We start from the raw sequence: 24,763 nt of genomic DNA on the forward strand, positions 1-24,763 counted from the left end.
GCTTCCGTCCACCATCCCAGGCACTACCTGCACCTCAACCGCAACAACGCCGCCAAGGACTGCCGTCGCAAGCAAGGGCCTACGCCTTGAAGGGGAAACAACCGGCAAGCGGGCAAGAAACCTTTGGACAAGGAAATTTGGCAGGTATGGGCACACTTCTCAACATGCCTATAGTTGTCTTGTTTGATACGGGTGCATCGCATTCCTTTATATCAACTGCTTGTGTGGATACTTTAAGATTACCTACTATTAAGACCGAACCCACTATGAGTGTGACCTCACCTGTAGGCGGGACTATAGATATATCCCGATCTTGTGCGAGTGTGAACTTTGGAATAGGTGAACTCAGTTTATTGGCTCTTAATTTGCAAGTAATGACGATGGGGAGTGTAGACATAATCTTAGGTATGGATTGGTTAGCGGAGAACCACGTTACCCTTCATTGTAGAGAAAGGGAAATTTCGTTTGAAACCCCAGGAAAAGAGCCGACGAAGTTTTACGGAATCTCAATGAGCCGACGCAAGTCCATTGTCTCCGCGCTGCAAGCCACTACAATGATGAGGAAGGGATGTCCAGCGTACCTTGTTTATTTGAATGGGGAGGAGAAGAAAGACAGGAAGATAGAAGATGTGGCGATAGTGAGTGAATATCCCGATGTCTTCCCCGATGCTTTGCCGGGACCCCCACCCGACAGGCAGGTAGAATTCACGATCGATCTGGAGCCCGGATCGGCACCAATATCCAAAGCACCTTATAGGATGGCGCCAAAGGAGTTGGAGGAGCTTAAGGTGCAACTACAAGAGCTACTGGAATTGGGATTCATTAGACCTAGCGTGTCGCCATGGGGAGCACCAGTGTTGTTTGTAAAGAAGAAGGATGGAACGATGAGGATGTGCATCGACTATCGAGAGCTAAACAAACTGACACTGAAGAACAAGTATCCACTACCAAGGATAGAAGACTTGTTTGACCAACTTCGAGGGGCAGGAGTCTTCTCTAAGATGGATTTGAGGTCTGGGTACCATCAGCTGAGGGTTCGGCGAGAAGATGTACCCAAGACGGCTTTTCGAACAAGGTATGGTCATTATGAGTTCGTTGTGATGCCTTCTGGACTGACGAACGCCCCGGCAGTGTTCATGGACCTTATGAATCGCGTGTTCCATCCATATTTGGATCGGTTTGTCCTAGTTTTCATCGATGATGTGCTCGTTTACTCGAAGAACGTGGAGGAGCACAAAGAGCACTTGAGAACCGTCCTAGCAACTCTAAGGGACGAGAAACTATATGCCAAGTTCAGTAAATGCGAGTTTTGGCTCAAGGAAGTGAATTTTTTTGGACATGTAGTAACCTCAGATGGAATCCGCGTAGACCCGGCCAAGGTGGAAGCGGTGCAGGAATGGAAGTCGCCTTCTACACAAAATGAAATTCGAAGCTTCTTAGGACTGGCGGGCTATTATCGAAGATTCATTGAGGGATTCTCGAAGATAGCAAGGCCAATGACACAACAACTGAAAAAGGGAGTCAAGATGATTTGGACACCAGAATGTGAGGCGAGCTTTCAGTTGTTGAAGGAGAAATTGACCACCGCACCAATTCTAGCTGTGCCGGAGTCAGGGACTGACTATGCGGTGTATACGGATGCGTCGAAGGTGGGACTTGGATGTGTGCTTATGCAGAAGGGGAAAGTGATTGCATATGCATCGAGACAATTGAAGCCCCATGAGCTGAACTATCCGACACATGACTTAGAACTGGCAGCCGTGGTACATGCACTGAAGATCTGGAGACATCATCTCTATGGAGTCCGTTGTGAGATATACACGGACCATAAGAGTCTAAAGTACTTCTTTGAGCAAAAGGAGTTGAACATGCGCCAGCGTAGGTGGCTCGAGTTGGTGAAGGACTACGATTGTGGTATAAATTACCATCCGGGAAAAGCAAACGTAGTGGCCGATGCTCTTAGTAGGAAGTCTCAATCTCAGCTGGCCACCTTTCTTACTACCGAGGAGAGTCTAATCCAAGAGTTCAGTAAGATGCGGTTGGAAGTAGTGAGAATGCCCGAGACTGTGGAAGGAATAGTAGCCACGTTGGTGATGGAACCCGACTTAAGAGCCAGAATTGTGGAAGCTCAACGGCGAGATACGTTACTAGAAAAGATTCGCTCAGAAGTGAGGGCGGGTGAACTCGGAAACTTTCACGAGGCAGCGGATAATGGTCTCACATACAAGGGAAGGTTGTGTGTGCCTAAGGATGAAGGCCTGAGGATCGAAATCATGAGAGAAGCACATGAAACCCCATACGCTGCACACCCAGGAAGCACCAAGATGTATCAAGACTTGAAGAGGCAATTTTGGTGGAACGGTATGAAAAAGCATGTTGCAGCTTTTGTGGAGAGATGCCTAGCATGTCAACAAGTAAAGGCGCTACACCAACGGCCCTATGGGAGATTGCAACCCCTTGAGATTCCAGAATGGAAGTGGGAACATATTGCAATGGACTTTGTGATAGGACTGCCAAAATCCCAGCGAGGAAACACTGTGATTTGGGTGATTATAGATCGTCTCACCAAATCTGCTCATTTTGTACCGGTTCGTGCTACATATGGATCCAGCCAGTTGGCAAAGATATATGTGCGGGAGATTATACGCTTGCATGGAGTACCAACGACAATTACATCCGATCGCGACACTAAATTCACTTCTAGATTTTGGACGAGCATGCAGCGCGAGTTGGGGACTAAGTTGAATTTTAGTACTGCCTTCCACCCACAAACCGATGGGCAGTCAGAGAGAACGATTCAAGCCTTAGAGGATATGCTGCGAGCCGTGGTGCTAGATCGAGGCTGGGGTTGGGAAGAAGTGTTGCCATTGGTTGAGTTCGCGTACAATAATAGTTACCAGGCGACTATCAAGATGGCTCCATATGAGGCATTGTATGGAAAGAAGTGTAGATCGCCACTTTATTGGGATGAAGTGGGTGAGAGAAGAATTCTCGGACCAGACTCTGTAGAAGAGATGATAGAGATTGTCCGACAAATCCGTGGGAGGATCAAGGAGGCACAGGACCGACAGAAATCATATGCTGATGTTCGGAGGACCGATTTACATTTCGAAGTCGGAGAAAAGGTCTTTCTGAAAGTTTCCCCTTCTAAAGGAATAATTCGTTTTGGAGTGAAAGGAAAGCTGAGACCCCGATTTATCGGTCCGTACGAGATTTTGGATAGAGTCGGCGCGGTAGCATACAGATTGGCCCTACCACCAAGCTTTGGGAATGTGCACAACGTCTTCCATGTGTCACAATTGAGGAAGTACGTGTTTGACCCCACCCACATAGTTCACCAAGAAGAGATGATGGTCCTAAATCCCGACCTAAGTTATGAGGAGAAGCCCGAGGCCATTTTGGATCGAAGGGTGCAAGAATTGAGGAATAAGTCAATTGTTTCGGTGAAGGTACGGTGGAGGAATCATGGAGTCGAAGAAGCAACATGGGAATTAGAAGATAAGATGAGAGAGAAGTTTCCGGAGCTGTTTGAGTGATCTAGGCAAATTTCGAGACGAAATTTTTTTTAAGGTGGGAGGAATGTAGTATCCGAAAAAAAAAAATAGAATTTTATCTTTTTAAGTAAGGTTTGATTTTTTTTTTGTGAATATCTTGTTTAAGATATGGTTTGGAAAGTCTTATTTGGTTTATATTATTTTTGTGGTTATGTTTTTACCTAAGCAATGTGTAATTGGGATAATTAATTAATTTATGAATTAAATATCTTAATTAGCTAATTTTCTCTCCCTCTCCCTCTCTTTTTTTTCGAAACCTTCTCTCCCTCTCCCCACTATTTTCTCAACCTCCCCACTCCTCACAACCGATCCAAAATAGAAAACTATCTACTCTCTCAATCTCTCCCTCTCACCATCACTCGTTCTCTCTTCTCTCTCGCAATTGTTCTCAACACCGGTAAGGTTTCTCTCTTTCTCCCTCTCGGTTCTCTTTTTCCACTCACTCCCTCTCATCGATTTCTTGGATTCGTCAAGGTGTTACTCTCTCTCGTACCGAATTGGAGTCGGAGTAGGGAAGGCTTTCGAACTACATTTGAACTCTCCGGGAAAGGTAACCCAAGACCCTAACTCATACCAATTCCGAACCACATGCATTTAGGACGAATTCGAGTGTTTTAGATGCTGAATAGGATTTGTGGCTATGTGTTTATGTTGAGTATGTTTTTGGTGGTGACTGGCAGTGGGTTCCGACCCCTTTTTGACTGATCAAACGATCTCTTTTTAGTACGAAATTTTAACTGTATAAACTTGGGTGTGTCTTCTGTGTGGTGTGTAAATTTCAGCTTCATTGGACGTCGGATGATTTTATAATGATTTTTGTAAGTAAACTGCGCAGTTCTGCGAGATGTACGTTTCTGGGTGATGTATTTTTGTGCAATGGGTGTGAATCTGGGTGTTTTGATATTGTGATGTATGTGGGTGTGATTGGCCAGGGGATGGCTCGGAGGAATTAGCGTTTGGTTCGGGTGGTTTGTGTGTGTTGGCCGAGAGACCTAGGGTTTGGCCTAGGGTGGTGTAGTGGAGAGTTTTGGAGGTTTGATCTCATGTTTTCGGGTGTGTTTTGGGATGTAGAATGTGTGTTGTGAATGTCGTATAAGGTTTGAGAATCGTTGGTTGGGGGAAAGTAGGTGTGTGCACGTGACCGAGCCAGGTGCCGAGTCAGGTGCCGAGACAGGTGTCGAGTCAGTGCCGAGACAGGTGCCGAGCCAGGGCCGAGTCAGACGCCGAGACATGTGCCGAGCCAGGTGCCGAGACAGGCGGCCGAGGTACCGAGCCAGACGTCGAGACATGTGCCGAGCCAGGTGCCGAGACATGTGCCCGGCCAGGTGCCGAGACAGGCGGCCGAGGTACCGAGCCAGACGGCCGAGACATCCGGACGAGGTGCCGAGCCAGGACCGAGCCAGGCGGCCGAGACAGTCGGCCGAGACACCGAGCCAGGCCGAGACGCCGAGACAGCAACCGAGCCAGGCTCGGCCAGGACCGAGACAGCCGGCCGAGGTACCGAGCCAGGCCGAGACGCCGAGCCTTTTTCCGAACCTTTTCCGAGCCAAGTGAGCCGTTTGTGCAGTAAGGGTATGCCGGGGGTGTGAGAGTTGTGTGTGTGTCGTGTGCGAGTCGTGTGCGTGTCTTGGGTACGTGGTATGCGTGTCGGGTGCGTGCGTGGTGTGTTTCGGACGTGTGATTTTGTGTGATTGACTTATAAGATGTTGTTAAGTGTGTGTTTGTGTAACGTGCTAGATATTGAAGTCATCCACGTAGAAAACATGCATTGTTGACTAAGTTTCGTCTTCCCTGAGTCTAATCATGATTCTCATTTATCTTTCAAAAAGGGTGAACTTTTGCGAGGCAATTGTGGTTGAAGAAGGAAACTGTTTAAAAGCTAAGCAATTGAGGTGGGCTTTCCTATCCTACTATACTGTGGGATCTCTTTAATACGGACTTTGTTCCGGAAATGTTTTTATGGAGGTGAACTGTTTGTCTTGCCAACTGTTTTACTTTGAAACCTATCTGAAGTGATTTACCACATATGTTTAATCGAATTCGGGTCTGTAGGGCTGCGAACCCTCAGGCTAGTGTACACGAGACCGGGAGCCATCTGAGAGCAAGTTGGCCGGTCTAGTTGACCTGGGGTGTGGCCACGCCCCTTGTCACCCGTTGGATCAGATAGTGTATGATGGTGGAAATAAGGGTGGCAATATCTGAAAATGACTGCGCAGTCGAATTTGTGAAATATATTTTAGTGTACTTGGGTTATTTTCTTTACACTCAAAACCCCAAGGTTGCACTGTTATGGCATGACAAACTATGATTTTGGCGTGTGTCCACTGAGTGCATCAAGTACTCAGCCCTGCATGTTGTTTTCTTAATGTGCAGGTTGAGCGGCGATGGGGATGACGGATGTTGAGCAGTTAAGGTCAAAAGGTGTCTCACTTGGTTTCCGGATGGTGTCGTGTCGTCATACTCGACATTATCTACCTCTTGGTCTTTCCGCTGCTTTGTAATCCGATACAATGTTTTTATTTAACTCTGATTACTTTAATTACAGTAATGTCGTCACAGTACAATGTTTTGAAGTGAACTTCCTTCTATTAAATGTTTTGGGTCAAGTATTCTTGTTCTCCCCCTTTCTTCCCCGCTTCTTTATTCCTCCCCTAGTCGCGGTCCACCGTACTTCCTATCCTTAGGAAATGCGGGCGTGACAGTGTGGTATCAGAGCGCAGTTTTCTTTCTGCACTGGATCCAAGAGTCTTTTTCTGTCTTGATCTAGTTTGTATCCCTGGATCAAAATAAATAATTGAGTAAGTTTTCAAAAGTGTCACTGGCTCAACATCCGACTCGTCGCACTCAACCTGAAATGAGGTAATGAAAAATTTTGGATTTTTGGAAAGTTTAAGTAAATGTTGGTGCATGTAGAAGGGTGCAAATTGATGTGAAAAGTTGGAAATTATTTGAGTTATGAATTGTTGTTTGTGTCGAATTTATATGAAAGCATGTGGCTGATGTGTGATGATATGATGACGTGAATGTTGAGGTGAGCTTGTTATGTGAGAATGTGTTGGCCTTTTGAATGATTGAATTTAGACGTAAGAGGTTTTCACTAGTGCTTCTTGGACCAATAGTAGATAAGAATTTTAGGCTTTTGAACACCAACGGGTTGGAGTTAGAGTAGCGATACGTCTGCTTTTACACATCTTTCTCTTCTTCGGTTATGCCTCTGTATTTATACGCGAGGCGATTGTTTTTTTTAGATGGCACGTATGATCCGAACCCCGCGACGGAGTGATCGTGATAGACTTAGGGCACAGAGGGTGCTCAGAGAGTATAGAGTGTATCGGAAGAAGGATCACATACCGTTGATCGAGTTCGTAGCACACTTCGACACCCTCTGGAGGGCAGCTCAGGAGTTCGGAGTGACGGAGCATGACGGCATTGAGAAGCTAATAGAATTGCTCCCTGACAGCTGGAAGGAGTGGGCTGAAAGAACGGCGAGGAGGTACACGTACCGATGACATGGTGGGCGACATGGCTGGCTTTCGGAAGGCCGTGTATTGTGCACTGGTAGACTCTCGCGAGGAGCAGCCCCCACAGGATGTGCAAGAGAGGATCGTGTATCAGGACAAGTACGTGAGCATGTACGAGGGTGAGCAAGGGTTTGAAGATGACTATGAGGAGGAACCCGAGGTGGCTCCGCAAGGGAATTCCGAGGAGGACGATGACGAAGATCCGGAGGAAGGGCCTATGGATGAAGATGATCGAGTCGTAGTCTAGAAATAAAATAGTTCGATGTCTTTTTAGTTTTTACTTTTAGTGTGAACTGCTCTTGTGAAACAACGTTTAACCTTCTTTCTTTTAATGAGGATTTGGATTTGATTTATATCCTATGTGTTGTATCTTGAACCACACGAAGTTTTTCTTTTGAGAAATTTTTGAGAAGGTGGTAATTGTGGATGATATTTGTAGTAACACTTTATGGATATTGAATCAGAATGCCGCCAAGACGTGGACGCCACCCACGACAAGGACCCAACGCTGAGGCACCACCTCCACCACCGCCTCCACCACCACCTCCACCCCCGCCTCAGCAGGAAAGATTCATAGTGACGTTCTCCAGGCAGAACCCCCCTAAATTCGATGGACAAGGAGATCCATCAAAAGCTGAGGAGTGGATACGCGGCCTCGAGCGTATTTTCAGGGTCATGGAGTGTACAGATAAGGAGCGCATTGCTTGCGCCACCTTTCAACTATCAGGTGCTGCCGATTACTGGTGGGAGACTCGGCAAAGAACTATGAATCCTGCATGCCTGGAAGCGCTATCATGGGAGGAGTTTAAAGTGGAGATTGATAACAAATATGTCCCAAAGACGTACAGACGGGCCAAGGTGGTAGAATTCCACACGCTGAGCCAAGGCCGAATGACTGTAACCGAGTACGACCGAGCCCTCGCGCAGATGGCACGATATGCGCCTGAGTTGATGGACACCGACGAGAAATGGGCGGTGAAGTTCCGGGCCGGGCTCAAAGATGAGATAAAGGCCGCTTTGGCTAGCCGAGGAGAACTCTCCTACTCGGAGATCTTGACTTGTGCACTGGACGTGGAAGATGCACTCCCTAAACCAAGAGTAGTGGCGACAACAAACGCGACACCCCTACAAGCTCAGCCAAGTCATCAAGGGAAGAGGAGGTGGGATGGTGATCAAACTCAGTATGGTGGCAAGAGGCCACAACTCATGAGGAACCTACCCTACAATGGCGGGAGACAGAATACCTATCACCCGAGGGCAAACTTTCCGCCGAGGAACCCTCAATGTGGAAGGTGCTTCAAGTACCACACCGGAGAGTATCGAGACCCCAGGTGTTTCAGCTGTGGTGGAAGTGGCCATTACTTCCGAAGTTGCCCAAATAAGAACATGGGAACGGGAACGAGCCAGAACCAGTTAGGCTTCCGTCCACCATCCCAGGCACTACCTGCACCTCAACCGCAACAACGCCGCCAAGGACTGCCGTCGCAAGCAAGGGCCTACGCCTTGAAGGGGAAACAACCGGCAAGCGGGCAAGAAACCTTTGGACAAGGAAATTTGGCAGGTATGGGCACACTTCTCAACATGCCTATAGTTGTCTTGTTTGATACGGGTGCATCGCATTCCTTTATATCAACTGCTTGTGTGGATACTTTAAGATTACCTACTATTAAGACCGAACCCACTATGAGTGTGACCTCACCTGTAGGCGGGACTATAGATATATCCCGATCTTGTGCGAGTGTGAACTTTGGAATAGGTGAACTCAGTTTATTGGCTCTTAATTTGCAAGTAATGACGATGGGGAGTGTAGACATAATCTTAGGTATGGATTGGTTAGCGGAGAACCACGTTACCCTTCATTGTAGAGAAAGGGAAATTTCGTTTGAAACCCCAGGAAAAGAGCCGACGAAGTTTTACGGAATCTCAATGAGCCGACGCAAGTCCATTGTCTCCGCGCTGCAAGCCACTACAATGATGAGGAAGGGATGTCCAGCGTACCTTGTTTATTTGAATGGGGAGGAGAAGAAAGACAGGAAGATAGAAGATGTGGCGATAGTGAGTGAATATCCCGATGTCTTCCCCGATGCTTTGCCGGGACCCCCACCCGACAGGCAGGTAGAATTCACGATCGATCTGGAGCCCGGATCGGCACCAATATCCAAAGCACCTTATAGGATGGCGCCAAAGGAGTTGGAGGAGCTTAAGGTGCAACTACAAGAGCTACTGGAATTGGGATTCATTAGACCTAGCGTGTCGCCATGGGGAGCACCAGTGTTGTTTGTAAAGAAGAAGGATGGAACGATGAGGATGTGCATCGACTATCGAGAGCTAAACAAACTGACACTGAAGAACAAGTATCCACTACCAAGGATAGAAGACTTGTTTGACCAACTTCGAGGGGCAGGAGTCTTCTCTAAGATGGATTTGAGGTCTGGGTACCATCAGCTGAGGGTTCGGCGAGAAGATGTACCCAAGACGGCTTTTCGAACAAGGTATGGTCATTATGAGTTCGTTGTGATGCCTTCTGGACTGACGAACGCCCCGGCAGTGTTCATGGACCTTATGAATCGCGTGTTCCATCCATATTTGGATCGGTTTGTCCTAGTTTTCATCGATGATGTGCTCGTTTACTCGAAGAACGTGGAGGAGCACAAAGAGCACTTGAGAACCGTCCTAGCAACTCTAAGGGACGAGAAACTATATGCCAAGTTCAGTAAATGCGAGTTTTGGCTCAAGGAAGTGAATTTTTTTGGACATGTAGTAACCTCAGATGGAATCCGCGTAGACCCGGCCAAGGTGGAAGCGGTGCAGGAATGGAAGTCGCCTTCTACACAAAATGAAATTCGAAGCTTCTTAGGACTGGCGGGCTATTATCGAAGATTCATTGAGGGATTCTCGAAGATAGCAAGGCCAATGACACAACAACTGAAAAAGGGAGTCAAGATGATTTGGACACCAGAATGTGAGGCGAGCTTTCAGTTGTTGAAGGAGAAATTGACCACCGCACCAATTCTAGCTGTGCCGGAGTCAGGGACTGACTATGCGGTGTATACGGATGCGTCGAAGGTGGGACTTGGATGTGTGCTTATGCAGAAGGGGAAAGTGATTGCATATGCATCGAGACAATTGAAGCCCCATGAGCTGAACTATCCGACACATGACTTAGAACTGGCAGCCGTGGTACATGCACTGAAGATCTGGAGACATCATCTCTATGGAGTCCGTTGTGAGATATACACGGACCATAAGAGTCTAAAGTACTTCTTTGAGCAAAAGGAGTTGAACATGCGCCAGCGTAGGTGGCTCGAGTTGGTGAAGGACTACGATTGTGGTATAAATTACCATCCGGGAAAAGCAAACGTAGTGGCCGATGCTCTTAGTAGGAAGTCTCAATCTCAGCTGGCCACCTTTCTTACTACCGAGGAGAGTCTAATCCAAGAGTTCAGTAAGATGCGGTTGGAAGTAGTGAGAATGCCCGAGACTGTGGAAGGAATAGTAGCCACGTTGGTGATGGAACCCGACTTAAGAGCCAGAATTGTGGAAGCTCAACGGCGAGATACGTTACTAGAAAAGATTCGCTCAGAAGTGAGGGCGGGTGAACTTGGAAACTTTCACGAGGCAGCGGATAATGGTCTCACATACAAGGGAAGGTTGTGTGTGCCTAAGGATGAAGGCCTGAGGATCGAAATCATGAGAGAAGCACATGAAACCCCATACGCTGCACACCCAGGAAGCACCAAGATGTATCAAGACTTGAAGAGGCAATTTTGGTGGAACGGTATGAAAAAGCATGTTGCAGCTTTTGTGGAGAGATGCCTAGCATGTCAACAAGTAAAGGCGCTACACCAACGGCCCTATGGGAGATTGCAACCCCTTGAGATTCCAGAATGGAAGTGGGAACATATTGCAATGGACTTTGTGATAGGACTGCCAAAATCCCAGCGAGGAAACACTGTGATTTGGGTGATTATAGATCGTCTCACCAAATCTGCTCATTTTGTACCGGTTCGTGCTACATATGGATCCAGCCAGTTGGCAAAGATATATGTGCGGGAGATTATACGCTTGCATGGAGTACCAACGACAATTACATCCGATCGCGACACTAAATTCACTTCTAGATTTTGGACGAGCATGCAGCGCGAGTTGGGGACTAAGTTGAATTTTAGTACTGCCTTCCACCCACAAACCGATGGGCAGTCAGAGAGAACGATTCAAGCCTTAGAGGATATGCTGCGAGCCGTGGTGCTAGATCGAGGCTGGGGTTGGGAAGAAGTGTTGCCATTGGTTGAGTTCGCGTACAATAATAGTTACCAGGCGACTATCAAGATGGCTCCATATGAGGCATTGTATGGAAAGAAGTGTAGATCGCCACTTTATTGGGATGAAGTGGGTGAGAGAAGAATTCTCGGACCAGACTCTGTAGAAGAGATGATAGAGATTGTCCGACAAATCCGTGGGAGGATCAAGGAGGCACAGGACCGACAGAAATCATATGCTGATGTTCGGAGGACCGATTTACATTTCGAAGTCGGAGAAAAGGTCTTTCTGAAAGTTTCCCCTTCTAAAGGAATAATTCGTTTTGGAGTGAAAGGAAAGCTGAGACCCCGATTTATCGGTCCGTACGAGATTTTGGATAGAGTCGGCGCGGTAGCATACAGATTGGCCCTACCACCAAGCTTTGGGAATGTGCACAACGTCTTCCATGTGTCACAATTGAGGAAGTACGTGTTTGACCCCACCCACATAGTTCACCAAGAAGAGATGATGGTCCTAAATCCCGACCTAAGTTATGAGGAGAAGCCCGAGGCCATTTTGGATCGAAGGGTGCAAGAATTGAGGAATAAGTCAATTGTTTCGGTGAAGGTACGGTGGAGGAATCATGGAGTCGAAGAAGCAACATGGGAATTAGAAGATAAGATGAGAGAGAAGTTTCCGGAGCTGTTTGAGTGATCTAGGCAAATTTCGAGACGAAATTTTTTTTAAGGTGGGAGGAATGTAGTATCCGAAAAAAAAAATAGAATTTTATCTTTTTAAGTAAGGTTTGATTTTTTTTTTTGTGAATATCTTGTTTAAGATATGGTTTGGAAAGTCTTATTTGGTTTATATTATTTTTGTGGTTATGTTTTTACCTAAGCAATGTGTAATTGGGATAATTAATTAATTTATGAATTAAATATCTTAATTAGCTAATTTTCTCTCCCTCTCCCTCTCTTTTTTTTCGAAACCTTCTCTCCCTCTCCCCACTATTTTCTCAACCTCCCCACTCCTCACAACCGATCCAAAATAGAAAACTATCTACTCTCTCAATCTCTCCCTCTCACCATCACTCGTTCTCTCTTCTCTCTCGCAATTGTTCTCAACACCGGTAAGGTTTCTCTCTTTCTCCCTCTCGGTTCTCTTTTTCCACTCACTCCCTCTCATCGATTTCTTGGATTCGTCAAGGTGTTACTCTCTCTCGTACCGAATTGGAGTCGGAGTAGGGAAGGCTTTCGAACTACATTTGAACTCTCCGGGAAAGGTAACCCAAGACCCTAACTCATACCAATTCCGAACCACATGCATTTAGGACGAATTCGAGTGTTTTAGATGCTGAATAGGATTTGTGGCTATGTGTTTATGTTGAGTATGTTTTTGGTGGTGACTGGCAGTGGGTTCCGACCCCTTTTTGACTGATCAAACGATCTCTTTTTAGTACGAAATTTTAACTGTATAAACTTGGGTGTGTCTTCTGTGTGGTGTGTAAATTTCAGCTTCATTGGACGTCGGATGATTTTATAATGATTTTTGTAAGTAAACTGCGCAGTTCTGCGAGATGTACGTTTCTGGGTGATGTATTTTTGTGCAATGGGTGTGAATCTGGGTGTTTTGATATTGTGATGTATGTGGGTGTGATTGGCCAGGGGATGGCTCGGAGGAATTAGCGTTTGGTTCGGGTGGTTTGTGTGTGTTGGCCGAGAGACTTAGGGTTTGGCCTAGGGTGGTGTAGTGGAGAGTTTTGGAGGTTTGATCTCATGTTTTCGGGTGTGTTTTGGGATGTAGAATGTGTGTTGTGAATGTCGTATAAGGTTTGAGAATCGTTGGTTGGGGGAAAGTAGGGCCGAGTCAGTGCCGAGACAGGTGCCGAGTCAGGTGCCGAGACAGGTGCCGAGCCAGGGCCGAGTCAGACGCCGAGACATGTGCCGAGCCAGGTGCCGAGACAGGCGGCCGAGGTACCGAGCCAGACGTCGAGACATGTGCCGAGCCAGGTGCCGAGACATGTGCCCGGCCAGGTGCCGAGACAGGCGGCCGAGGTACCGAGCCAGACGGCCGAGACATCCGGACGAGGTGCCGAGCCAGGACCGAGCCAGGCGGCCGAGACAGCCGGCCGAGGTACCGAGCCAGGCGGCCGAGACACCGAGCCAGGCCGAAACGCCGAGACAGCAACCGAGCCAGGCTCGGCCAGGACCGAGACAGCCGGCCGAGGGTACCGAGCCAGGCCGAGACGCCGAGCCTTTTTCCGAACCTTTTCCGAGCCAAGTGAGCCGTTTGTGCAGTAAGGGTATGCCGGGGGTGTGAGAGTTGTGTGTGTGTCGTGTGCGAGTCGTGTGCGTGTCTTGGGTACGTGGTATGCGTGTCGGGTGCGTGCGTGGTGTGTTTCGGACGTGTGATTTTGTGTGATTGACTTATAAGATGTTGTTAAGTGTGTGTTTGTGTAACGTGCTAGATATTGAAGTCATCCACGTAGAAAACATGCATTGTTGACTAAGTCTCGTCTTCCCTGAGTCTAATCATGATTCTCATTTATCTTTCAAAAAGGGTGAACTTTTGCGAGGCAATTGTGGTTGAAGAAGGAAACTGTTTAAAAGCTAAGCAATTGAGGTGGGCTTTCCTATCCTACTATACTATGGGATCTCTTTAATACGGACTTTGTTCCGGAAATGTTTTTATGGAGGTGAACTGTTTGTCTTGCCAACTGTTTTACTTTGAAACCTATCTGAAGTGGTTTACCACATATGTTTAATCGAATTCGGGTCTGTAGGGCTGCGAACCCTCAGGCTAGTGTACACGAGACCGGGAGCCATCTGAGAGCAAGTTGGCCGGTCTAGTTGACCTGGGGTGTGGCCACGCCCCTTGTCACCCGTTGGATCAGATAGTGTATGATGGTGGAAATAAGGGTGGCAATATCTGAAAATGACTGCGCAGTCGAATTTGTGAAATATATTTTAGTGTACTTGGGTTATTTTCTTTACACTCAAAACCCCAAGGTTGCACTGTTATGGCATGACAAACTATGATTTTGGCGTGTGTCCACTGAGTGCATCAAGTACTCAGCCCTGCATGTTGTTTTCTTAATGTGCAGGTTGAGCGGCGATGGGGATGACGGATGTTGAGCAGTTAAGGTCAAAAGGTGTCTCACTTGGTTTCCGGATGGTGTCGTGTCGTCATACTCGACATTATCTACCTCTTGGTCTTTCCGCTGCTTTGTAATCCGATACAATGTTTTTATTTAACTCTGATTACTTTAATTACAGTAATGTCGTCACAGTACAATGTTTTGAAGTGAACTTCCTTCTATTAAATGTTTTGGGTCAAGTATTCTTGTTCTCCCCCTTTCTTCCCCGCTTCTTTATTCCTCCCCTAGTCGCGGTCCACCGTACTTCCTATCCTTAGGAAATGCGGGCGTGACATGTATTCATTTCCTTTTCCTATATTTCCTCTTTTTTCCTTCTTAATATCAGCCATTAGATTAGAGAAATGGACGGTCAAGATCAACATTGGGTAATTAATCTCGTGTTGCATTATTTGTCCTATTTTGTGCATTATGGGGGTACAATAGTAATCTAATAATGGCTGGAAACCGCTACGAATAATGCACCACATGGTCACGAGTAATGCATATAATTGCATATATAATGCACAATATGTGAACTGCAATGCATACGAACAAGATGTGCTGTGTTATGATGTTTGACACACGTTTCTTGTTTCCCCTAAGGGTTTAATAAGCTTAGGGGCTAGGGTATAGTACGTAGACATGTATGTAATCTTCACATGGTAATGAGTAATGGATATAATTGACTATATAATGCACAATTTGTGAACTGCAATGCGTACGAACAAGATGTGCTGTGTTATGATGTTTGACACACGTTTCTTGTTTCCCCTAAGGGTTTAATAAGCTTAGGGGCTAGGGTATAGTACGTACTCATTAATAACAAATTATAAAACGATACGAATAATTCACCAAATTGTCACGAGTAATGGATGTTATTAACTATATAATGCACAATATGTGAACTGCAATGCATACGAATAAGATGTACCATGTTATGATGTTTGACACACGTTTCTTGTTTCCCCTAAGGGTTTAATAAACTTAGGGGCTAGGGTATAGTACGTAGACATTACTAAATGCACGTATGTAATCTTCAATCCGTTGATTAACCCATATACACAATACCTCTAATAATGCATAATATATTGAGATAATGACAATTAACAGCTACATAATGCACTACCTAAATCAAATAATGCACATACGTATATTCCAATAACAACAATTTGTTAGTAATGTCTACGTATTATACCCTAGCCCCTAAGCTTATTAAACCCTTAGGGGAAACAAGAAACGTGTGTCAAACATCATAACATGGTACATCTTATTCGTATGCATTGCAGTTCACATATTGTGCATTATATAGTTAATAACATCCATTACTCGTGACAATTTGGTGAATTATTCGTATCGTTTTATAATTTGTTATTAATGCGTACGTACTATACCCTAGCCCCTAAGCTTATTAAACCCTTAGGGGAAACAAGAAACGTGTGTCAAACATCATAACACAGCACATCTTGTTCGTATGCATTGCAGTTCACAAATTGTGCATTATATAGTCAATTATATCCATTACTCGTTACCATGTGAAGATTACATACGTGTCTACGTACTATACCCTAGCCCCTAAGCTTATTAAACCCTTAGGGGAAACAAGAAACGTGTGTCCAAACATCATAACATGGTACATCTTATTCGTATGCATTGCAGTTCACATATTGTGCATTATATAGTCAATTATATGCATTACTCGTGACCATGTGGTGCATTATTTGCAGATACCAAAATGTGGCAGTTACTTTTCCGTCAAATGTCAATAATAACCATGTAATGCATACAACCACCTTCTATAATGCAACACGGAACCAGTTTTATAGAATCAATCTGATCCGTTGATGCCTTAGATCTAACGCGTAATATTAAGAAGGAAAAATGATCTAAGATGTGAAAAGGAGAATAACGCTCCCCTATATATATATATATATATATATATATATATATATATATATATATATATATATATTACTTAGGGCATTACATAATTATTATGCGGTTTGATATAAGAATAAGTTTGATATTAATAGTATCTTGTATTGGAGTATAAGTAAATCTTATTTAGTGTAGCTTATTAAATTCCAACTAATATCTCACATATTTAAATATAATTGTTTGTATAAAAGTTAAAAATTTATTTTAATGTCTCAAGAAGGCACGTTATATTCTCTTCGTCCCATAAAAATATGTGGATTTTTAATTTTCTTCCAATCCATAATAATATCGGCATTTCCATTTATGAAAAGTTGTTCTAACTTGTTGCCAAAATACATAAATTTATTTACAACTTATACCACTATGGCCTACCATTACAACTCATTAAACACTAATAATAATGTGGGTCTCACTATCCACTAACACTAATTTGACTATCATTCTTCTACTCTAACTTTACCAATTGCGTATTAATTCGTGTGTCGTTTCAATTGCCCATATTTTTATGAGACGGATGGAGTATATCAGACTCAGTAGTGTGATTGGACTTGCCAACTCAAAACGAATGAAGTACGAGCAATTCAAATCCGAATGGGGTGGTGGAATAGTATGTGACTTGTATATCTTAACGAAATAGTCAGAAACTCGATCCGTTCCTTAGTATCCTTTAGTCTCTATATCTTGGGACCAATTATTTCATCATTCGAGATGTCTATTCTTGAGCCAACCGTCCCATTTCACCTATGAGGTGCCTATTATTGGGACAAGTACCCCACCCAGATACCATTTACCATTACTCTGTTAACCAAAATTTTTTTTGCCAGAGATTCAATTTGATAACTTATACTCCATCCGTCCACAAAAAATAAGACACATTGTGAATGTCATGGATTTTAATGTGAAATTGGTAAAGTAAGAAAGAAGGGAAAAAAGTAAAAGAGAAGTAGTGTTAGTGGAATGTGGGTCTATATTATTAGTAAGAGAGAAAAAGTAAGAGAAAAAGTAAGAGAAAAATAGTATTAGTGGAATGTGTGGTCCATATTATTAATAAGAGAGGGGTTGTTGAAAACTTTTATTTTTTAAATATGCTCTATTTTTCATAGATAATAAAAAATGACAAATGTGCTCTATTTTTTGTAGACGGAGTGAGTATTTATTTTGCCAAATTTTGTTTGATTTAGTATATTCGTGATAATTACTTTCCGATAAGCTTTTCTACAAAAGTACTATAAAAATGGTTGTAATCAATGGTAGTACATTATAGTTTTCCTTAGTTTGAAAAAGTAAGTTAGCACAAAATTATTAATGCTTTATGTGTTAGAGCATCTCTAAGGGAGAATGTAAATGGAGAAGTAAAGAGAAATAACTATTATATTTACCTTTTTTCATAAAATTTTATGCTTTAATGGAAATGGTATTTGAGGAGGTATTATCCATTCTTTTATTTTGAGAAGGTATCTTTAAAATGTAAAAAATTAGCTATTTTGTTTACCTTTTTAGGCCATCCACAATAGGAATAGCCCAGCCATAGCCTAGCCACTGCCACATCATCAGCACTAAAAATCCTCCTGCCACATCATCAAAACAAGCAAATAGCTCAGCAATAGCCCAGCCATAGCCTAGCCACATAATATCCACATCACTATTAATTTACAAAATATGAGTTTAATAATAATATTAAAATTTAAAAAAGTTAAATATTTTAAAAAAATACATTAATTTTAAAAAAAATACAATAATAAAAAGGAGTGTCAATTCACTCCTCGTCTCCGTCGTCGCCGCCTCCGTCGCTGTCGCCACCATCGCCGCCGCCGCCGCCGCCGCCGCCGCCGCCACCGGTCTCCCTCCGTGCCGCCTCCAAATCCTCCTGCATGCTCAGGAGCAATGTTTGAAGCAAACTCTTCTCCACGGGGTCCACCGCCGCCCGCCATTCGGCCATCGTCTTGACCATCTGAGCGCGCGTTTGTTGACGCGCGAAGATCCGTTGTGGATTGGCCAAGGGGGGATGCCGACTGGACCTCCTATGAACCCCCGGCGACCCCCATCGCCTCCCGTTGAGCCCTCATGTGCCCAACCGGGCGAGTACGTCGAGCAAACGAATGAGGGGTCGGGACCTCCTGGGCCGTCTCTGGGAGGTCGTGGGAACCACCGCTACTGCCGCTGAAATCACCGGAATAGTTCAACCGTTGCTTCTTCGGCCAGCCAGAGTCGACACCTACTCGGAACTTCTCGGAGTCGTTCAGCACAAGATAGCAGTTCCAGTAGGTGAATTCCTTGTACACCCCCTTCAGGAGGAAGGCTTTCTCCGCTATCCTCCTGCAGTCGTCCTCCGTTTGGCCATTGCTCATCATGCGGAGGGCGTTGGTGTACAAGCACGAAAATCGGGAGACCGCACCCCTGATTCGGTCCCACCCCTTCCGGCAATCCTCCCCATTGCCTGGCCTCCCCTCCGGGCAAAACCTCTGGTAGGCTGCTGCTATCTTGCCCCACAAGTTGACGATCCTCTGGTTGTTCGAAACGAGAGGATCGTCGCAAACACTCACCCACGCCTTGGACAGCGCGACGTTCTCCGCGTCCGTCCACCTCCTCCGTACCGCGTTGTCGTCCTCACCCGGCTGCGAGGGCTCGCCGACCCTTTTCCCCTTGCCTTTCTTCTTTGGGGCGCCCCGACCCCGCCCTGCGCCCCCCGTTTGAACGGGAGCATCCGGAACACCGGAAAGATCTATCCCCAAGTCATCGAAGGAGAAAGTGTCAAACTGGGCCGGAGGCGCAGCCTCCGTTGGCGTCGATGTGGGGCAATAGACGTCCCCCGGCGTCCCCTGTGTCGCGGGCATCCCCTGCGTCGCTGGTACCCCCCGGGCATCATCTGCATCCCGGGTGCCCACCCCGGCATCTGGACACTGGGTGCCCACCCCGACATCGCCGGAAACACCCCCGGCAGACTCCCCCCGCTGGTATCCCGGGCATCATCTGCTGCCACGGGTACATGTTGTAGTATGGGTGCATCTGACTCGGGTGCATCTGACTCCATCCACCTCCCACGGGGATCGGGGGAGTTTGAGATCCGCTACTCCCTGAAGTAGGCTCCTTGTTGAGATCCATTTACCGTTATTGATCTTGTACAGAATTTTAGATAGAGAGAGTACTCGTTAATACAAGTGGTGCGAATGAAAATGACGGGCAAGTCGCGTATATATAGTGTTTCGAAATTTTTTTTAAAAAATTCGCGCTAGGCGGTGCGCTAGGCGATCCGGACGCTGCAATAGCGCCTAGCGGATCGCCTAGCGCACTGCCTAGCGCCGCGGAACCGCCGAGCGCTAGGCGGTTTTTTTTCACGAAATCCGTTAGGCGGCTGCAATAGATCGCCTAGCGCACCGCCTAGCGCCGCTATTGTGGATGCTCTGAAGTTATCCTTTTTTCTTGGAGTCCGTTACTTTTTAACAAGACCTTTTTGAGAAAGCACTTCTTCATAAAACAATTTTTTGCGCCTCAGCAAATGTTGAGCTCATGAGTCACGATGCTTGCAACTTCCGGAAGAAGCCTTTTACTGGAGGGAGAATTCCGCCCAAAAATTGAAGCTTCCATTCCCAAATATGATCTCCAAGGGCAATCAGTTGCTGTATGCCTGCTCATTGTTCTTTGATATCTTGGGTTTTAATTACTACTCCTAAAATAATGGGCGGCTTTAAAATCTATTCTAACTGTTTGATTTTATGCCTACCTGAAAGTTTGGCTTTCTACGATGCATTATTATGACGTTTGGTACGTTTGGGAGTAAAACCAAGGTGATTCTATATCTGCGTGGTGAGGAGTTAATATTTGTGTTGAGTGTCAAAAACAGAGCTGCTATGGTGAATTTTACTAGCTGCATTTCTAGGTTTAGCAATGCATGTCCATTTTTAGCTAATTCTTATTACTTTTAATCAGTTTATATAGAACTGAAATCAAAATTAAAATATGGCTAGTTTCTTTACTTGAGGAATGGGTTTGAACTGTAGATTATAGGATTGGGGAAGTCTGGGATTGCAGCGGCTAAACTTGCTCTTGCTAGAGGTGCTTCAGTTCTCGCCCTTGACCAGAATGAGACGTTGAAACCGCTGGAGGTATGCTGCGGCATTGATTTCGGACTTCAGTGATCTTCTAGTTGATTGTTTTTGCTTTATATGTCTTGATGCAAGTGTATTCTAACTGCAGCAAACTATTTTCAATGTTAAAGATGGTCGTTTGAAGACAATTCTTGGTTGTTTTGATCATGAGTTATTTGACGAGGCTGATCTCATAGTTGTTTCCCATGGAGTTGCTCTGGAAAATTATTGCCTAGCATCTTTGTTGCAATCTGTAAGCTCAATCTAATGTTCAAAGATTCTATCTTGGCAGGAGACTTGTATCTTAGATAATTTCTTGAAATATCTATATTTGTTTGTGCTTGTGCGAGTTCTTCCATCTGCTTTTGTGTCTCTACTTTATTCATATTGCTTTAAGATTGTTGGGTCGAATCATGGGGCATGCGTGATTCTTTTGTTTTGAATGAAGGGAAAGCGTGTGATATCTGAGTTGGATTTTGCTGCTGAAGTTCTCCCTCAGTGCACAAAGGTTTTAGCTGTCACAGGAACTAATGGAAAATCTACTGTGGCCACTTTCGCCGGACAGGTTCCTATTTTCTTTGTTTATGCTTTCATGCTTTTATGTACAAACTTTATTGTGTTATTCCTTTTTGATAATATACCAATTACGGGACACAGATGCTCAACCATTCCAACATCAGAACATTTGTTGGGGGAAACCTTGGTATTCCTCTCTCAGAAGCAGCTTTTGAGTGCTTGTTATCACCTCAAGAACCTTACCAGGTAAGAAAGAACTTAACTTATTTTATCTGTAAGACTGTATCAACTGCAGAATGCTGCAGCTGGTCAGTGTTTTACTCAACATGCAACAATATTTTGAATTTCTTGACTTTGAAGTTGGATCCTTCTAAAAGTAGCCACATCTTGTTTCCATCGTTCTAGGCTGCTGTAGTGGAAGTAAGCAGCTATCAGCTTGAAATTCCAAACAAGTTCTTCTCGCCTTCGGTAAGTAGAATTCGTGTGGTTTTTCGTTCTTACTGTAACTGTACTTCACTCGAGTTTTCTCACATTATTAACTTCAGGTTTCTGTGATCTTAAATCTCACTCCTGATCACCTAGAGAGACACAAGTCTATGACTAATTATTCCATGATCAAGTGCCGTGTACTTTCCCACATGAGTGGCAGAAAGATTGCCATTCTTCCCATGGGTATGAAACAAAATTCCTTCTTTTCCACTATTTTCCTGCTTACCGTTTTGTTTAAGTATTATAGACAGCTCTAGGCATTGGTTTGACTTAATTAAAGATTTATTGAGTGATATGTTAACTCATCAACTGTTGAAAGCAAATAAAATATTTTAATGTTACTATCTCAATATCTTGTCCAAATTGTACATCATGTCTATGTGTAAGTGTTAGTGTAAGTGTATGTGTATGCACATGATGTGTAACATTTTTTCATGTCTACAGGAAATCCATATATAACTGATGCCATTGCTAGTCATGGAAATGAATATATGTTTGCCTGGATTGGTGCTTATCCTGGTATTAAAGTAAGGAAAATTTGAACTCCATTTTGGTGCATTTTTCACGTGACAGTGATTTTCTTGTTTCAGCATTTCTGGCAGCATGCAGTCTTTTTTATCTGTGTATCTTAGAAGATACATATTGGTCATCTTCCATGTTGGACTGTTATAGAAATATGATGGTCATGGTTCCACTTTGCATTGTAGGTACAGCTTGATCAGTTTCTGTTTGGTGAAATTTATCTTCTTCTTGCCAACATGTGAAAGGTTGACATGGAGCAGAAAGTAGCCAACTTCAACGTCCCCGGAATTGGGCTTCTCTCGCAGTTGCCATTGAATGCAATGAAGGCTGTTGGAACACACAATTACTACAATGCTGCTATTGCTGCATTATCTGTTATTGGGTTGGACGTTGGAATTGATACTGCAGCCATCAGTTTAACAATTGATAGATTAAAAGCTCCACCTCATAGAATGCAAATTGGTAAACACCATCATCCTCTAGAGTATTTCTAAGGCTCGTTTAGAATTACTCTGATATTTTAGAGTGATTGTCTGTGATCAATTTTTCTCATTTCAAATAGTTTCGGTCTATACCTGACATCCTGTTTCAGTTCATGAAGATGGTAATGGAGTAACTTGGGTAGATGATAGCAAGGCAACCAATGTCGAAGCAACATATGCTGGCTTGACTGGTCTCAAAGAAAAGAAGGCAGTGGTTTTGCTTGGTGGTCTTTCAAAGGTGATGCATTTGCCTCCGACTCTATTTCCACACAAGCTATGACTGCACACCAATTTTTTTATCAATCGGTGACATTTTCCATTGCTATTTCCAGATGTTGGACGCCCAAGGTTCTAATGGTTTCGAGCATCTGATAGAGCCATTGAAAAACCACCGAGGTGTTGTCACTGTAAGTGATTCATTTCTACTTCAACATTCTCATTTCACTGAAGCTGTCAAAATCATCTTCTCCGTAAATCATCATTCGTGCCTGGCCTCGTACATCTTCATTGTTATCAAGTTTGGTTCTTCAGGAGCACTGATCCAAGACACTCTATCGTCTCATGGTCTAGCCATTCCTTGTTTACAAGCAAAAGATCTTAAGGGCGCTGTGAGCTTAGCAAAGAACATGGCAAAACCTGGTAGAATCATGCATCCAAAACTAATGCAAGTCTATATTGAATTCAAATGGAAATTCACTCTCTTTTACTACAAAAGAATTCAAAGAATACTTCAGTAGTTTGTACATGAAAATAAACGAAGCTTAGGTTTGGTTTCCACAATTCTGCTACTGTGCTACATCCTAACCACCAACTGCAAGCATGAAATTATTAATTTTGTTTTAAATTTGGTGAATATAAGAGGATTGTTTAGTTTTTGCAATGCAGGGGATGTCATATTACTGAGTCCAGGTTGTGCTAGTTTTGATGAGTTCATAAATTTTGAGCATAGAGGAAACTTCTTTCAAGAGCTTGATCTATCCATGGTGTAGTTGAGACCATCGACTCGTTTGTTGACGCTAGGATTTTAAGGTAAATTGCAGAATCAATGTTATATATATACTCCATTTTGGAAAGTATGGATAACCCTCCCCTTATAAGGCCTTTTAAGGGGTGAGTAGAAATGGCCTTGTAAAGGGAGTGTTATACATACTTTTATAGATGAGCTAGGATCATCACCAACCGACGTGAGACAAGATATTAAGAATTTTAACCGTTAGTTATGATCTGTGTATTTTATAGACTTCCCCATTAAATTGCTCGAAAATTCTCTGCAATTTGAATTCTAGGGGGTGACGACTTTACCAAAGCAGCCCTATAAAATGCGCAGATTCTCTGAGAAAGCTGTGCCCTCTTTAGCTGCATAATTTCCCGACAACACATGCCCCAAGTGGAGACTATTTACATACAAGCCCTCCAATAATTCGTGCTTTTGCTAGCTTCCCTAATTAAATTAGCGACCGCATCTACTACCGATATTTTTGTTTTTTTTTTCTCGACAAGAATAACATTTTCTAGGGCAGCCTCGCCCATGAATTATGTAACATCCATTATAAAAATATTTTTTTTTTCATTTTAACTGGTCTTGTAAACTTTACTTCTATTTTTGTTAATATATTTTTCTGCAATGACATGTGTTACATTCTTCACTAATATATTTGAATAACTCTTTTTCTAATTTTACTAATTATATATTAAAATATGTGATATCCTAAATATCTCTATTTTTATAGGACGGTGTGAGTAATTTTTTTATTACCCATTAATTATACTCCCTTCGTTCCACAAAAACAGAAATATTTGGGACGGCATGAGAATTAATGCATAATTAGTAAGCAGGAGAGAGAAAAAAATAGTTAGATATTGTTTGTGGATATTGAGACTCATATTATTATTATTGTTTAATAGTGAACCCCATTGGTATAAATTGTAAATAAATTCACATATATGGATAATGAGTAGAGGGGAACGTTCCAATTAATGGAAATAGACTGTTTTTATAGGACGAATGAAAAAGAAATGCGTCCGTATTTTTAAATTCTAATTATTTATGTCAATTTCAAACACCATAAATATTTCATTTTTTATTTATAATAAAAATTTATTATTACACATAATAACTACTACTCCCTCCGTTCATTTCGTTCAATCCCTCAATAATTGTCACACTTCATTTTTATCATAAATGGTAAATAGGTCTCACATTCCACTAACTCAGTTCACTCACATTTTATTATAAAATCAATATAAAAAGGTGGGTCTCACATTCCACTAATTTTTTCAACTC

At 43.7% G+C, this 24,763-nt stretch overlaps 1 protein-coding gene across 2 annotated transcripts; it reads left to right on the forward strand.

The window, feature by feature from the left end:
• Positions 1–19,876: 19,876 nt before the first annotated feature.
• LOC121800475 (UDP-N-acetylmuramoylalanine--D-glutamate ligase-like) lies at positions 19,877–24,107 on the forward strand. Of its 2 annotated transcripts, XM_042200044.1 has the most exons (14): positions 19,877–20,004; positions 20,114–20,236; positions 20,384–20,488; positions 20,580–20,723; positions 20,919–21,035; positions 21,128–21,232; positions 21,392–21,454; positions 21,532–21,658; positions 21,920–22,002; positions 22,243–22,459; positions 22,590–22,717; positions 22,812–23,118; positions 23,365–23,508; positions 23,766–24,107. In XM_042200044.1, the coding sequence occupies exons 1-13, from the start codon at positions 19,903–19,905 to the stop codon at positions 23,466–23,468; spliced, it is 1,725 nt and encodes a 574-aa protein (XP_042055978.1). In that variant the 5' UTR covers positions 19,877–19,902; the 3' UTR covers positions 23,469–23,508; positions 23,766–24,107. The 2 variants fall into 2 exon arrangements, with proteins under 2 accessions (XP_042055978.1, XP_042055979.1); XM_042200045.1 differs by lacking the exon at positions 20,114–20,236 and having other exon boundaries at positions 19,883–20,004.
• Positions 24,108–24,763: the final 656 nt, after the last annotated feature.

The sequence above is a fragment of the Salvia splendens genome, chromosome 4 (genome assembly GCF_004379255.2).
Source record: "Salvia splendens isolate huo1 chromosome 4, SspV2, whole genome shotgun sequence".
NCBI lineage: Eukaryota > Viridiplantae > Streptophyta > Magnoliopsida > Lamiales > Lamiaceae > Salvia > Salvia splendens.

Coding starts and splice junctions, on each gene's coding strand:
- LOC121800475 (XM_042200044.1), top strand. CDS start 19,903: ATGCTTGCAACTTCCGGAAGAAGCCTTTTACTGGAGGGAGAATTCCGC. Junction 20,005..20,113: donor TCCAAGGGCAATCAGTTGCT/GTATGCCTGCTC, acceptor CCTACCTGAAAG/TTTGGCTTTCTACGATGCAT. Junction 23,119..23,364: donor AAAGAACATGGCAAAACCTG/GTAGAATCATGC, acceptor TTTGCAATGCAG/GGGATGTCATATTACTGAGT.